The sequence below is a fragment of the Jaculus jaculus genome, chromosome 7 (assembly GCF_020740685.1).
Source record: "Jaculus jaculus isolate mJacJac1 chromosome 7, mJacJac1.mat.Y.cur, whole genome shotgun sequence".
In the NCBI taxonomy this organism is placed as follows: Eukaryota; Metazoa; Chordata; class Mammalia; order Rodentia; family Dipodidae; genus Jaculus; species Jaculus jaculus.
The window spans coordinates 127967479-127984832 of NC_059108.1; the positions used below are offsets into that span (position 1 = coordinate 127967479).

Consider the following 17354-nt stretch of genomic DNA (forward strand, 5'->3'; position numbering starts at 1 on the left):
CTCTGATCCATTTTGGGATAATTCAATGAAAGTTGTGAGTTCTTTTTCTAATTTCTTTGCATATGGATGACCCAGTGTTCCAGTAGTTTGTTAAAAATACTATACTCTCTCCATTGAATTTCCTTTGCTTCTTACTGAGAGAGGTCAATTGACTGTATTTATCTGAGTTTATTTCAAGGATTTCTGGTTTGTTTCATAAACATTTGTCTATTCTTTCCCAATTACCACACTGAATGGCTGCAACTTAATAGAAAGTCCTAAAATTGCTAGTATCAATCCTATGAATATCTTTCTCAGTATTATGTTGACAGTTCTGACTCTTTTGGCTGACCATATAACCTTTAGAGTCAGTTTTTGGTTATTTACTAAAAAATAATAAGTTCTTAGACTGAGGAAATGGCTCAGTGGTTAAAGGCACTTGCTTTCAAAAGCTGCCAGTCTGAGTTCAATTCTCCAGTAACCCACCTAAAGCCAGACACAAAAAGTAATACAGTTGTCTGACATTCATTTGCAGTGTTAAGGAGCTCAGATATGCCCCCCACACACACACACACACAAACACGCACACACACACACACACACACACACACACACGTAAAAAAATAAATAGTGAAAAATAAATAAATGACTTCTCAGGATTTTAATTTGTGTGTTGAATCTATCATTGAAATTGAGAAAATTAACAGCGTAACAAGTGTACTGAGACTTTTTGCCCATGAACTTGGAATATATTTTCATTTACTTACATCTTCTTTCCTTAAAAATTTATAGTTTTTGTATCATAAACCTTTGTGAGATCTTTTTCTTCTCTCCTCTGTATTCTCTCTCCCCCTTCCCTTCTGTTTCTCATAGCATCTTCTGCTATATTCCAGACAAGCCTTAAACTCACAATCCTCTACCTTTTTTTTTCTTGATACTATACAAGTGATACTATGCTTTGAATTCAGAGTTTACATATTTATTGTTGATATGTAGGAAGATGACTGGCTTGTATACTAGATTCATATTCTATAAACTTGTTAGAATCTCTTATACGTTCCATGAGATTTAGAAAATATTTCTGTGTGTGTGTGTGTGTGTGCGCGCGCACACACGTGTGCACGCTCATGTGCCGCAGTGTGTTTGTGGACAGAGGAATAACTGTGCACCTCCTTTTTCTTTTTAAAATATCTTTTATTTTTATTTATTTATTTGAGAGAGAGAGTAAGGCAGAGGAAGGGAGAGAGAGAGAAAGTGGGTGCGCCAGGACCTCCAGCCACTGCAAACTAACTCCAAACACATGCCCTCCCTTGTGCATCTGGTTTACATGGGTCCTAGGGAATTGAACCTAGGTTCTTCGGCTTTGCAGGCAAATGCTTAACCACTAAGCCATCTCTCCAGCCCTGCTCCTCCTTTTTTGAGGCAGGCTCTCCCGCTGCTGCAAAGGAGGCAAGTGAGAATCTGACTGATTGGCTGTGACTCTCATTAGCACAGCAACAGCAAAGCTGGCTTCCTGTGGGTGCTGGGGAATTGAGCCACTTTACATCTGGCTTCATGTGGGTGCTGGAGGGTTGAACCCTGGGCCTGGGACAGCAAAGTTTTTAAAATATTTGTCTGTTTGCAAAGAGGGATAGAGAGGAGAGAAAGAATGGACACACCAAGGCCTCTAGTGACTGCAAATGAACTCCAGATGCATGCACCACCTTATGCAGCTGGCTTTACATAGGCACTGGGGAATCAAACCTAGGTCCTTAGGCTTTACAAGCACGTGCCTTAACTGTTGAGCCATCTCTCCAGCCCTGGGACAGCAAACTTTACAAGCAAGTACCTTTAAGCGCTAGCCATCTCCTCAACCCCTCCATGAGATTGTTAGTTGGTTCTTTTGAATTTCCTACATAAAAAATTGTGCCATTTTATTGCAACTCTGTCTTGAGCAACTCACACCTACATATGGGTATATGCTGTATAAACTGTCCTTGGCCTAAATTTGCCTAAATCTATCTGTCTCTTTATCTTTTCTAAAACCTTCTTTTTTATGAAGCTAGTTAAATTGTTTTATATTTTATTTTTCTTTATTTAATTGAGAAAGAGAGAAAGGCAGGGAGAGAGAGAGAGAGAGAGAGAGAGAGAGAGAGAGAGAGAGAGAGAGAATGGGCACACCAGGGCCTCCAGCCACTGCAAACGAATTCCATATGTATGCACCCCCTTTTGCATCTGGGATACATGGGTCCTGGGGAATCGAACCTGGGTCCTTTGGCTTTGCAGGCAAACGCTTTAACCACAAAGCCATTTCTCCAGCCCTTTTAAAACCTTTTTAAAAATAAATTCCAGGGGAGGTAATATGATGGAGAATGGAATTTCAAAGGGGAAAGTGGGTGGGGGGAGGGAGGGAATTTCCATGGGATATTTTTTTATAATCATGGAAAATGCTAATAAAAATTTAAAAATAAATAAATTCCAACTCTAAGAAGGGGAAAAAGCTTGTTTTATTACTGTGTAGGTAGTTCCTACACAGCATTAGTCTGGCATGTTCAAGGCCTGAAAAACATACACACACACACACACACACACACACACACACACACACACACACACACACACGGCCTGCTAACATGCATCTATAGTCCTAAATACTCAAAAGGCTGAGGCAGGATGATTGCTTGAAATCTAAAGTTCAAGAACAGCCTTGGCAATATAGCAAGATCCTATCTCAAAGAGATACAGAGATGAGGAGAGAAGAAAGAGGAGAAGGAAAAAAAGGGTAAGGAACAGAGGAAGGAAAGGAAGGAAGGGATGGAGGGAGAGAGGGAGGGAATGAGGAAGGGAAGGGGGAGGTAGAGGGGAAAGAAAAAAGTAAGAGAAAATAAATACAAGGAGCTGGATGTGGTGGCACATGCCTTTAGTCTCATCAGGAGTTCTCACTTGGGCTCTCAGGGTAAGATTGTAGTGTTGTTGTTGTTTTCATTGGATTTTTTTTTTTTTTTTTTTGAAGCATGGTCTTAATCTATTCCAAGCTGACCTGGAGTTCACTCTAGCCCAGGCTGACCATAACTCAACTCCTCCTCTCTCAGCTGCAGGAGTACTGATATTAAAGGTGAACCTCCCTAGGTGGCTAAGATCATAGATTTGCAAGCTCAGCTATGTCTTGATATTAGTTATATCTGCCCCTGTGCTTAGTGAATGGCAACTGCTTCCTTTTCTCTCCAGATGCTGATGCCGTATTTCAAGATACAGATGTAGAGAAGACTGTGATGATCCCTGGTTACAGCAGCTTCCTGATCATAAGCATTTTAGATCCTAAGAGGGCTCTGTCCCTGGCTACTATGCCTATGGCTGCAGAGACAAATAAGACCTTTGCAGCGGAAGCTTGGTTCTTATACAATTTTGGACAAAGCAATGGACGACAATGGACTATAAGGCCAAGGCCATGTCAATTCTGGTTTCAACAATTAAATGATGTGTCACTGTCCCTCAACCTTATAAAATATGTGGATGTGGGAACTTCTCAGAACTTTACAATTAAGATTATACATCATACAAATAGTAAGCCTGTTTTTATTGGGGAAAAAGCAAAAGGATTTATTTCTTTTTGTTGTTGTTCATTTTTATTTATTTAGTTGAGAGCAACAGACAGATAGAGAGGCAGATAGAGAGAGAGAGAGTGGGCGTGCCAGGGCCTCTAGCCACTGCAAACTCCAGATGTGTGCACCCCCATGTGTGACAGGCTAATGTGGGTCCTGGGGAATCGAGCCTCAAACTGGGGTCCTTCGGCTTCACAGGCAAGTGCTTAACCACTAAACCATCTCTCCAGCCCTATTTCTTTTCTTGAGTGTAACATACACTCGTCCATATTTACTTTGGTTTTCATAACTGCTGTGATTTTAGTAATAACTATGGTAACTTCTATTATTGAGAGCATTAGCTATGTTTTAGGCTCTGTGTTACATAGTCTTTTCAGATATTACTTAATGTTGATAATTACCCTAAATCTCTAGATGACAACCTTCATGTCATAAAATGAGGACCATAGGGTAAATGCCCAGTCCAACCTTACATTACATCTTAGCATGGATTTCTGTTGTTCTTTGAAGTGAAAACCTTTTAATCACTTTGGATTGCTTGTTTTTGTTTTTCCATCTGTTTTCACTTTGGTATTACTATATTTATTTTAGGTATGTATTGCAATCTGAAAATAGGTTTAGCATGCAATATTATTCTTCATTTTCCAAGCATTGATTAATTATTAAAGTATGTAAACCATGCATGGTGGCATATGCCTTTAATCCCAGCACTTGGGAGGCAGATCGCTGTGAGTTCAAGGCCACCCTGAAACTACATAGTTAATTCCAGGTCAGCCTGGGCCAGAGTGAGACCCTATCTTGAAGAAAAAAAAAAGTATATGAGTGCCAGGCATGGTGGTGCACATCTTTCATCCCAGCACTCGGTAGAAGCAGAGGTAGGAGGATCACCCTACCTCGGAAAACCAAAAAAATTAAAAAATTTAAAAAAAATAAAGCTCTATCATTCTAGGCACAGAGCAAGAAAGCACTGTTGTTGGAAGGCACTGAGGCAGTGACACGACAGGCTGGGCAGGTCTTGACCAGCAAAGGCCTGCATCTTCTCCATCATATCACAATGGATTTGGGGGAAGGCCAACAGTCCCAGTATGCATTAGATAATAAGCAGTTGTGAAAACCAGAGGAGAGGTTTAATCTTTGTGGCACCTTGGAAAGGACAGATAAAGAGGTCCAGTAGCTCCAAGTCTGTCCTCAAAGCACTGGCATGATATACTATAGATTAAGTACACATGCTGAAGCCAGGTGCGGTGGCACCCCCTTAATCCTGGCACTCTGGAGGCAGAGGTAGGAGGATCTTTGTGAGTTCCAGGCCAGCCTGGAACTAGAGTAGTTCGGAGTTCAGGTCAGCCTGGGCTAGAATGTGACCCTACCTCAAAAAAAAAAAAAGGGCTGGAGAGATGGCTTAGCGGTTAAGTGCTTGCCTGTGAAGCCTAAGGACCCCAGTTCGAGGCTCCGTTCCCCAGGTCCCACGTTAGCCAGATGCACAAGGGGTTGCTCGTGTCTGGAGCTCGTTTGCAGAGGCTGGAAGCCCTGGCGCGCCCATTCTCTCTCTCTCCCTCTATCTGTCTTTCTCTCTGTGTCTGTCGCTCTCAAATAAATAAATTTAAAAAAAAAAAAAACAACAAAAAAAAAAAAAAACCACAGATACCTGTGGGAGTGAAGAATTAACTGGTGACTTTTAGCAAAAGCAGCTTTCAAATCTCTACAAAGTTGCAGCCACTCATCAGAGGAGCAGAACAAATGAGAGTCTGCGGATGTGTTACTTAGTTGTGTTACATCCAAAAATTAGTGATATTTTTTCCTTTTTAAAGTTTATTCATTCATTTATTTATTTGAGAGAGTGAGCTAGAGAAAGAGGCAGATAGAGAGAGAAAAAGAATGGGTGCACCAGGGCCTTCAGCCGCTGCAAAGTCCAGATGCATGTGCATCTATCAGGCTTACGTGGATCCTGGGCAGTTGAACCTGGCTCCTCGGGCTTCGTAGGCACCTTAACTGCTAAGCCATCTCTCCAGCCCAATTATTGATATTTTAATTCAACTAAGAGCTAGTGAAGATAGGAGCTTATTTAGATTTTTTTTCCCCTTGGTGATAATTCACTGTTAACAAGTAAGGATCCAGAGTTTATTTGTCTTCTGTCCCCTTGTGGTCCCTAATTATCTTCAGTTCACCTCTTTAAAGGTACAAATCCAATAATCAACCAGGCATAGCAAAACCCTACTTCACAAAAAAAGTCCAATAAGCGCAACCAGAAGTTAAGGAGTAAAGAAAGCTGGCATGGTGGCGCACGCCTTTAATCCAAGCACTTGGAAGGCAGAAGTAGGAGGATTGCTGTGAGTTCAAGGCCACCCTGAGACTACCTAGTGAATTGAACTTAGGACAGCCTAAGCCAGAGTGAGACCCCACCTGGGAGATTGGGGGGGAGAGTAAAGAAAAAGCCAGGCATGGTGACACATGTCTTTTGTCCCAGCATTTCTGTGGTAGAGGTAGGAGAATCTTCGTGAATTCAAGATCAGCCTGGGCCAGAATGAGACCCTTCTAGAAAACACCAAAAAAAGGTTTACTACTTACAACAAGGCTGGAGAGATGGCTTAGTATTTAAGGTGTTTGCCTGCAAAACCTAATGACCCAGGTTCATTTCCCAGGTACCCATGTAAAACCAGATGTATAGTGATGCATGCACCTAGAGTTTGTTTGTGGCAGCTGGAGGCCCTGGTGCCCATTATCTGTCTCCTATCTCTCTCTGATTGCAAATAAATAAAAGTGTACTGGAAATAATTTCCAAAGCAGTGTCTGCCCAGACAATAAAAGGAGCTTTTGGCCAGGCATGGTGACACACGCCTTTAATCCCAGCACTCAGGAGGCAGAGGTAGGAGGATCACCATGAGTTCTAAGCCACCCTGAGACTCCATAGTGAATTCCAGGTCAGCCTAAGCTAGAGTGAAACTCTACCTAAAAAAAAAAAAAAAAAAAAAAAGCTTTTGTTAGAAAAATGTCTGCATACTTACATAGGAAATTATCATCATCATATACAAGGATGGGCACATTCCTGCACAGGTTCAGTTCAAGTTCAAGGCCATACATTTTACGTCTTTAAAAAAACAATGGCAGATGAGAATGCCACTGGGTGATTTTAGTATTGCAATAAGTCAAGTTTGCCCTAGGTCACTTAAAAGAATAAGTCTAGGGCTGGAGAAACGGCTTAGCAGTAAAGGCACTTGCCTGGAAAGCCTAAGGACCCAGGTTTGATTCTCCAGGTCCCACATAAGCCAGATGCACATGGTGGCACATATGTCTGGAGTTCATTTGCAATGGCTGGAGGCCCCAGTACACCCATTCTCCCTCTCCCTCTCCCTCCCTCTCTCTCTCTCTCTCTCTCTCTCTCTCTCTCTCTCTCTCTGATAAATAGATAAAAATAATTTTTTAATACTCTAAAAAATGTATTTAAAAAAAGAATGAGTCTGAGTGACTGAACTGTTTTGCTCAATTCTTTACAAGTTTCTCTGGAAGGCTTATCTGAAACAAATAATAATAACCAAAATGTTTCAAAGTATATTAACAGTCATTTAAAGGGACAGCAATTGCCTTCAGCTCCAAAAGGGAAGATGATTGTTCCTAAAAGTAACTGCCTAGGAGCAAACATAACCAGTACTGTCTAAATGACCTTGATATGCATTTGAAGAATGACAACAGGAAAGAGGAATAGTCTTTCTGAGAAAATAGATAATACTTGTGAAGTTAACTTTTTCTAAGAACTATTAAAGTTATCAATCATTAAGTTGTGCTAACAATTTTCATTACATGGTACTGAGTGTTGACTTGGTTTTCACAGATAAGCCATTACTTGAAGTCCCACCACTGAAAATAGTAGTTGGAAACCCAACATTATTGGAAGTCAAGTCAGAAGGCAGTTTTGATGAATCTGATACTTACTATTCACAGATTATCACGAGTAGCAGATTGTCACATCAAGTAAGATTTTCTTTAATTACAAAAATGTTTGAGATCCAGGCGTGGTGGCACGCGCCTTTAACCCCAGCACTCAGGAGGCAGAGGTAAGAGGATCACTGTGAGTTTGAGGCCAGCCTGAGATGATATGGTGAATTCCAGGTCAACCTAGATTAGAGCAAGACCTTACCTTAAAAAAGAAAAGAAAAAGTCTGCTAACTATAGAAAACTTAGAATATAAGCTAAGAGAAAGAAGAGTCATTGAAAAAATCAGAGCGATTTAAAAATTCCTAGAATCAAATGAAAAGAAAAACACAATTTAACAGAACCTTTTGAGACACAGCTTTAAGAGACAAGATTGTAACTATAAGCACATACATTCAAGTATCATAGAGAACTCAAATAACTTAGTGATGAGCCTTAAGGTCTTAGAAAAACAAGAACAAGCCAAACACAAAAATTAGTAGATGGGGACTGGAGACATGGCTTAGCAGTTAAGGCGCTTGCCAGCGAGGCCTAACAATTTGGCTTCTGTTCCCCATACAGCCCAATGTGCAAAGTGGAATGTGCATTGGGAGTTCATTTGCAGCAACAAGTTGTAATAAAGTCTCACAGTAACAAAAAGATCAGGGCTGGGAAGATAGCTCGGGAGTTAAAGACACTTGCTTACAAAGCCTGTCGGCCCAGGTTCAATTCCCCAGTACCCGTGTAAAAGCCAAATTGTGCATGTATCTGGAGCTCATTTGCAGTAGCAAGAGGCCCTGATGCACCCATTCTCATTTTCTCTCCTCAAAATGAATAAAAACATGAAGGAAAAGATGAGATAGATCTGCCAAATCTTACCAGGTCTTTGAAGGGAAATTAACACCAATGTTCCTCAAACTATTCCAATAGAATGGAAAATGTGTTAGTTTCCTTGTTGCTGCAAGAATATACCTAACAAAGGCAACTTAAGGGAGAAAAGGTTTATTTGGGCTCACACTTTGAGGCGACAGTCCATCGCAGAGGTAGTCCTAGTGGCAGAAGCTTGAGGCAATGGATCACATTGTATCCAAAGTCAGTAAGCCTAGAGCAGTGACTACTAGCTACTGCTCAGCTTGCTTTCTCCTTTTTTTACAAAAACTTATATAGGGCTGGAGAGATGGCTTAGTGGTTAAGCACTTGCCTGTGAAGCCTAAGGACTCTGGTTCGAGGCTTGATTCCCCAGGACCCACATTAGCCAGATGCACAAGGGGGTGCACACATCTGGAGTTTGTTTGCAGTGGCTGGAGGCCCTGGCATACCCATTCTCTCTCTCTCTCCCTCTCTCTCTCTCTGTTGCTCTCAAATAAATTTTTAAAAAATTATATATATTTATTTATTTAAGAGAGAGGCAGAGAGAAACAGAGAATGGGTGCACCAGGGCCTTTTAGCCAATGCAAATGAACTCCAGACGCAAGCACCCCCTGTGCATCTGGCTTATATAGGTCCTGGGGAACCGAACCGTGGTCCTTAGACTTTGAAGGCAAATACCTTAACTTCTAAGCCATTTCATCAGCCCTGCTTTCTCCTTTTTAATCAGTCTGGGACCCCAACTCATTAAATGGTGCCTTCCTTAGTTAATGCAGGTTTTCCCACCTCAATTATTCTATTCTAGAAACTCCCTCAGACTTACCCAAAGGTTTGTTTTCATGATGATATTAAATACCATCAAGTTGACAATTGAGACCATAAAAAAGGAAGGAAAATCTACTACCAAGTTCATTCTGTGAGGCTAAATAGGATAAACACACACACACCAAACACATTCTCAACAAAATACTCACAAATCAAAGTCAACACCACCTCAAAAAAATCATATACTGTTGCAGTCAGGTTTGCATTGCTGGCAGAAATCACCCAACCAAGAGCAACCTTGGGGGAAAAAGGGGGCTTACAGACTTGAAGGGAAGCTCCATGATGGCAGGGGGAAACGATGGCATGGGCAGAGGGTGGACATCACCTCCTGGCCAACATAAGGTGAACAATAGCAACAGGAGAGTGTGCCAAACGCTGGCAAGAGGAAACTAGCTGTAACACCCATAAGCCTGTCCCCCAACAATACACTACCTGCAGGAGGCGTTAATTCCCAAATCTCCATCAGTTGGGAAACCTAACATACAGAACACCTTAGTTTATGGGGGACACCTGAATCAAACCACCACATGTGCTGTGATCAAGTTGGCCTAATTTCAGGGATACAGATGACTCAATATGCATAGATAATAAATTTAATACTGCACCTGAATAGACTCAGAGACAGAAATCACATGATCATTTCAAAAGATACAGTAAAAGCCTCTGGCATGACTCAACATCTCTTTATGTTAAAAGCCCTGAAGATGCCAGGTGTGGTGGCGCATGACTTTAAATCCAAGCACTCGGGAGACGGGGGTAGGAGGATCACCATGAGTTTAAGGACACCTGAGAATACAAAGTGAATTCCAGGTCAGCCTAGACTAGAGTGAAACCCTACCTCAAAAACAAAAAAAGCCCTGAAGAAACTAGGACAGGAAGAAAAAAAAAAACCTCAATATAATAAAGAATATATTACAAAAATAAAAGACTATATTACAACAAGCATATGGCTTAGCTAATATTATTCTACATGGAGAAAACTAAAAGCATTTCTTCTTTTTTTTTTTTTATTTTTTGTATGTTTTTCAAGGTAGGGTCTCACTCTATCCCAGGATGACTTGGAATTCACTATATGGTCTCAGGGTGGCCTCAAACCCACAGAAGTTCTCCTACCTCTGCCTCCCAAGTACTGGAATTAAAGGCATGCACCACAATGCCCAGTAAGCCAACTGATTTTTGATAAAGGTACCAAAAGCATATGTTGAATAAAAGACTGCCTCTTCAATAAATGGTACAGGGAAAACTGAATGTCCACAGATGGAAGAATGAAACTAAATCAATACCTCTTACTCTATATGAAAATCAGTTCAAAATGCTTCAGAGCCAAGTGTGCTCATGTCTATAATATCAGTACTTGGGAGTCTAGAGGAGGAGGATTTTCATGAGTTTGAGACCAGCCTGGGCTACCTACTGAGTTTCAGGCCTCTCTGGACTACAGAGTCAGATCCTGTCTTGATACAAATATATCAACTGCTTTAATATAAGACCTAAACTTCTTGAAATTGCTATGGAAAATCATAGAGAAAACACTTCAAGTTATTATCATCGGCAAGGACTTTTGAATACTATTTCAATGTCCCGTGAAAAAAATAAAAGCCAGAACTAATGCAATTGCATGAAATTAAAGATTCAGCACAGAAAGGATGGAGAGATAAGCTACTCAAAGGGAGAGAAACCTTATCTAGTGAAGGAGTAATACCCATAAAATATAAAGAACTCAAAGTATTAAATACCAAACAAAACATAATCCTATCAATAACTGGACAAGTGAGCTTAACAGACTATTTTCAAAACAAGTACAAATGGCCAATAAATATGTGAAATTTTTTCAATATATGTAGGCACCAGAGAAATGAAAATCAAAATAATATCCCATCTCACCTAATCAGGATGGCTAACCTGATAACCAAGATAACACACAACAAATGCGAGTGAGTATATGGTGGTAAAGGAATCCAAATACAATGTAAATGTGAATATAAATTAGCCTAGCTACTATGAAAACAAGTATAGAGGTACCCCCCCCCCCGAAAAGAAAGTAGGGCTGGAGAGATGGCTCAGCTGTTAAGACACTTGCCTACAAAGCCTAATGAGCTGGGTTTGATTCCCCAGGACCCACATAGAGCTGGATGCACAAAGTGGCTCATGCATCTTCAGTTTGTCTGCTGCTTACTGTGGTCAAAGGCGCTGGAGTACCTATTCTCCCTCCCTCCTTCCCTCTTTCCCTCCCCTCCCTCTGTCTCTCTTCTCTGCCTGCAAATAAATGGATAACAAAAATCCTTTGGGGGCTGGAGATATGGCTTAGTGGTTAAAGCATTTGCCTGCAAAGCCAAAGGATCCTGGATCAATTCTCTAGGATCCACGTAAGGCAGATGTACAAGGGGGCACACACGTCTGGAGTTCATTTGCAGTGGCTGGAGGTCCTGGTGCTTGCTCTCAATCTCTCTCTCTCTCAAATAAATAAAATATTTAAAAAATTATTTTGGGCTTGGAGGGATGGCTTAGCAGTTAAGGTGCTTGCCTGCAAAGCCAAAGAACCCAGGTCTGATTCCTCAGGACCCACGTTAACCATATGCACAAAGGGATGCACACATCTGGAATTTGTTTGCAGTGGCTGGAGGCCCTGGTGTGCCCATTCTCTCCTTCTCCCTCCCTCTCTGTCTTTCTCCCTCTCTCTCCCTCTTCATGTATTTGGGTATTTCCACAGTTCTAATCTTCATCTTCTTGGACATTTCCAGGGTTTCACTACAGTAGCAATAATTGTTTGGGAAGCATCAACTGAGTGCTATGTTACAACAATGGTGCCAACACTGAAAAGCAGCTGCAGCTACCTCAAAACTATGCATCACATTCCCAGTACATACATCCCACCTGAGGACTGGATTAGTGGAGTTCACAAAGACAGCCAGGGTTTCAATATGATCAAAACGCTGCCGGTAAGTAATCTCAGTATATTGATTTGAGAGTACCGGTGACGCATTCCTCTGTGTGCTTTGCTGGTTCTTCTGGTTTAGCTAAGATGTTAAACACTTCGGTCATTTTTTTCAATTCTTTTATTTATTTGTTTTATTTAATTTTAGCAATAAAGAGAGAGAATGGGCGCTCCAGGGCCTCAGCCACTGAAATTGAACTCCAGACACTTGTGCCACCTAGTAGGCATGTGCAACCTTATGCTTGCCTCACCTTTTGTGTGTCTGGCTTACATAGGATCTGGAGAGTCAAACATGGGTCCTTAGGCTTCGCAAGCAAACGCTTTAACTGCTAAGCCATCTCTCTGGCACCATTTTTCAATTCATGTATTATCTTGATTATTATATAATGATTATTTCTAAAATTTGAAAACTTTCTGAATTAAATACTTTTCTGACTAACTTTTCTCATTATTAATATTAATTAATACTAATGCTATATTACGGTATAATACTCTTGGGCATTTGTGATAGACTAAGCTATTTGCCCTTACAGTAACTTGTCCTAAAGTCATCTATCTGGCTTGTTCCATTTCTTTCTTTGGTTTTGGTTTCTATTTTCTTTTTGTTTGTTTGTTTTTTGAGATAGTGTCTTGCTGGGTGAACCAGGTTGGACATGAATATTCAATTCTTCTTGGGCTGGTTCTATTTCAGTATAATAATTTAACATTTGCCTTGTTAGTATCTATGATCCATTTTATTTTGTTTTGTTTTGTTTTAAGTCTACGTAATAACATGTTGTACTTTTTCTTTGCTTCATGATTTGCAGGTAAACTACAGGCCTCCATCTCACATGGGAGTTGCTATTCCACTCACAGATAATTTTTATCATGCAGATCCTAGCAAACCCATACCAAGAAATCTATTTTACAAATCAAAGGTAAATAACTTGTCTATAGAAAAACTAACATCATTTTTATTTTATCAATTATAAATGTAAAATTTTTATTTTATAAATAAACTAGCATAGATTTTTTTTGTATTCAAAAAGTCCTTAGAGCTAGATGTGGTGGTGCATACTTTTACAATATTTTTTTTTTTAAAGGTACAAGTTTGTAAATCTAGTATTGCTTCTTTTTTTTGTTGTTGTTGTTCATTTTTTATTTATTTATTTGAGAGCGACAGACATAGAAAGACAGATAGAGGGAGAGAGAGAGAATGGGCGCGCCAGGGCTTCCAGCCTCTGCAAACGAACTCCAGACGCATGCGCCCCCTTGTGCATCTGGCTAACGTGGGACCTGGGGAACCGAGCCTCGAACCGGGGTCCTTAGGCTTCACAGGCAAGCGCTTAACCGCTAAGCCATCTCTCCAGCCCTAAAATATTTTTAATGTATTTTTTTATGGAAGAAAGAGAGCAAAACAGCAAGAGAGAGAGAGAATTGGTGTGCCAGGGCCTCCAGCCACTACAATCAAACTCCAGACACATGCACCACCTTGTGTGCAATGTGCAACCTTGCATGCTTGTGCCACCTTGTGCAACTGGCTTATATATGACCTAGAAAGTCCAACAAGGGTCCTTAGGCTTCACAGGCAAGTGCTTTAACCACTAGTTCATCTCTCAAGCCCAGTTTTTAAGGATTTTTTTTTTAATTTTGTTTATGAGAGAGAGAACAAGAAAGGGGCGCATGCTTTTAATCCCAGCACTCGGAAGGCAGAAGTAGGAGATAAGACCAGCCAGGGACTACAGAGTGAGTTCCAGGTCCACCTGGGCTATACCCCACCTCAAAAACAACTAAAATAAATAAAATTAAATTTTAGTCAGACATGGTGATGCATGTCTTTAGTCCCAGCCCTCAGGCGGCAGAGATATGAAGATAGCCATGAATTTAAGGCCACCCTGAGACTATGAGACTACATAGTGAATTCCAGGACAGCCTGGGATAGAGAAATACACTACCTCAAAAAACCAAAAGCAGGGCCAGAGAGATGGCTTAGCGGTTAAGGCGCTTGCCTATGAAGCCTAAGAACCCATGTTCAACTCTCCAGATCCCGTGTAAGCCAGATACACAAAGTGAGGCAGACACAAGGTCGCATATACCCACTAGGTGGCGCAAGCATCTGGAGTTTGACTGCAGTGGCTGAAACCCTAGCACACCAATTCTCTCTCTCTCTTTAATAAAAAAAAAAAAAAAAATAGGCTGGAGAGATGGTTTAGTGGTTAAGTGCTCGCTTGTGAAGTTTAAGGACCCCGGTAAGAGGCTCAATTCCTCAGGACCCACGTTAGCCAGATGCACAAGAGGGCGCACGCATCTGGAGTTTGTTTGCAGTGGCTGGAAGCCCTGGAGCACCCATTCTCTCCCTCTCCCTCCCTCCCCCCCTCTCTTTCTCTCTCTGTCACTCTCAAATAAATAAAAATAAACAGCTGGGTGTAGTAGCGCACGCCTTAAATCCCAGCACTCAGGAGGCAGAGGTAGGAGGATCACTGTGAGTTCGAGGCCCCCCTGAGACTACATAGTGAATTCCAGGTCAGCAGGGTCTAAAGTGAGACCCAACCTCATAATAAAAAAGGAAAGAAAGAGAGAGGGAGGGGAGGGGAGGGGAGGGGAGGGGAGGGGAGGGGAGGGGAGGGGAGGGGAGGGGAGGGGAGGGGAGGGGAGGGGAGGGGAGGGGAGGGGAGGGAAAAAGAAGGAAGGGAGGGAGGGAGGGAGGAAAGAAAACTTTACTGGGGCTTATGGGTGTTATACTAGTGTTACTAGTGTTTGGCACTCTCTCCTATTACAATTTCTACCTGATGCTGGCCAGGAGATAATGTCCAGCCTCTGCTCATGCCATCACTTCCCCTGCTATCACGGGGATTCCCCTCAAGTCTGTAAGCCAGAATGAACCCTTTCCTCTCATCAGCTGCTTTTTGTCAGGTACTTTGTGACAGAAATATGAAGGTGATTGCAACACCCTCCAAGGACCTTTCCTATTTGTAGCATTTTTTGGTTTTATTTTCATTTATTTGTTTGAGAGAGACAGAAGATTGAAAGAGAGAGAGAGAGAGAGAAGGCCAGGGCCTCTAACCACAGTAAATGACCTCCAGACTCAGGTATCACCTTGTGCATCTGGCTTACATGGGTACTGGGTAATTGGACCTGGGTCCTTGGGCTTCACAGACAAGAACCTTAACAACTAAGCCATCTCTCTAGGACCTTTCCTGTTATCCTAGTGAAAAGTACCAGCTTCTCTGGGGCTGGAAGGATTGCTTAGTGGTTAAGGCACTTGCCTGCAAAGCCAAAGGACCCAGGTTCAATTCCCCAGGACCCATGTTAGCCAGCTGCACAAGGGGGCGCATGCATCTGGAGTTCGTTTACAGTGGCTAGAGGCCCTGGTGCACCCATTCTTCCCCCGCCCCTTCTCTCTTCCCCCCCTTCCCTCACCCTCTTTCTCTGTCAAATAAATAAATAAAGTATTTAAGAAAAAAAAAGTAACAGTTTCTCTCTAATGGTGCTGTATTCTGCTCTCACTGCTATGACAAAATCCCTGGCAAATGCAACTTAAGAAGGAAGAGTTTATTTCAAGACTTATAGTGCAATGAAATATAGACCACTATGGCAGGTAGAGCATGTTGGCAGAATCCTGACACAGCTCATTATATTGCAGCCACAGGCAGAAAGCAGAGAGTGATTAATGCTGGTGCTCAGCTAGCTTCTTCCTTTTTTATTTTTATTTGAGAGAGAGCACTAGAAAGAAAGAAAGAAAGAAAGAAAGAAAGAAAGAAAGAAAGAAAGAAAGAAAGAAAGAAAGAAAGAAAGAAAGAAAGAAAGAAAGGAGGGAGGGAGGGAGGGACGGAGGGAGGGACGGAGGGAGGGACGGAGGGAGGGAGGGAAGAAAAACAGAGGGAGACAGAGAATTGGCACACCAGGGCCTCAGCCACTGAAATCGAGCTCCGCATGCTTGCGCCACCCAGTGGGCATGTGCAGTCTTACACTTGCCTCACCTTGTGTGCCTGGCTTACATGGGATCTGGAGAGTGGAACATGGGTTCTTGGGCTTCACAGGCAAGTACCTCAACTGCTAAGCCATCTCTCCAGCCTGCTTCTTCCTTTTTATATGGTCTAGGACCCCAACCCTTGGGATGACATTATCCACATTTAAGGTGGGTCTTCCCATCACAACGCACCCAGTTTAGAAACTCCCCTCACAAGTATGACCAAAGACTTGTTTCCATAGTAATTCTAAATCCTGTCAAGTTGACAACCAAGATTAATCGTCACAGATACTAATCTCTTCAACTACTTTGTCCTTACTCTCTCATTTGCACATGCGCAGGTGTTTATGTGTGTGCAGGTATGCGTGTGTGGCAGTACACATCTGCGTGCATTTGTGGAGACCGGAGGATAACCTCTTATGTCTTTCTTCAAGAACACCATCCACCTTTTATAATATAGGGTCACTCACTGGCCTAGAACTCACCAAGTAGGTTAGACTGGTTTTCCAACTAGCCCCAGAGATCCCCGGTCTCAGCTTCCCTAACCCTGGGATAGCAAGAGCACACCAAAAAGCCCATATTTTTTTTATAACTTCTCATATGTATATGACGTATTTGATCATATTCACTCCCTGTTACCTTGTCTTATTCCCTTTCTACTCGTGCTGATTGCCTCTTTCTTCCATATTCGTCTCCCTTCTGCTTTGACTTTTGTGCCCCACAGAGCTTAATTAAGGTTGCTCCTGTGAGCATGGTTGGCTGGTAATTTACCACAGCATGGGTAACTTACCAATGGCCACGCCACTGAAAACAAAAGTCTTCCCCTCGCCTTAATGTGACAAATGGCATCTAACCTAGTTTTTGATGCAATTACCTGCCAAGAGCTCCTCAGAGCGGTGAGGCCTCATAGGTCCCTCTCCCATCCGTGATGGAATGTTGATACCAGCTTTGTTGTTCGTTTGTTTGTCTGCCTGTCTGTCTGTCTGCAGTGGTCCTGGGTGTTAATCTCAAGTATTTACAAAACAAGCACTTTAAAAAGCTGGGCGTGGTGGAGCACACCTTTAATCCCAGCACTCGGGAGGTAGAGGTAGGATTGCGTAAATTCAAGGCCATCCTGAGACTCCATAGTGAATTCCAGGTCAGCCTGGGCTACAGTGAGACCCTACCTCGAAAAACCAAAAAAAAAACAAAAACAAAAAAAACACCAGGCCCTCTACTGAGCTCTCTCTTCCGCCCTTGTCCACACTTTCAATGCGCTAGTACTCTTTCTACCACCAAACCGCATGTCTTTGTGTCCTCCCTCAGCTCTTGGCTA

At 42.1% G+C, this 17354-nt stretch overlaps 1 protein-coding gene across 1 annotated transcript in view; it reads left to right on the forward strand.

Moving 5' to 3' along the window:
- Window positions 1-17354, forward strand: part of Catsperb (cation channel sperm associated auxiliary subunit beta) — a 129820-nt gene that overhangs the window by 96259 nt on the left and 16207 nt on the right. Inside the window, exons 18-21 of the mRNA XM_045155587.1 lie at window positions 3187-3522; window positions 7387-7526; window positions 11897-12094; window positions 12897-13007. Coding sequence (XP_045011522.1) covers window positions 3187-3522; window positions 7387-7526; window positions 11897-12094; window positions 12897-13007 — 785 coding nt within the window. The remainder of the gene's footprint in view (window positions 1-3186; window positions 3523-7386; window positions 7527-11896; window positions 12095-12896; window positions 13008-17354) is intronic.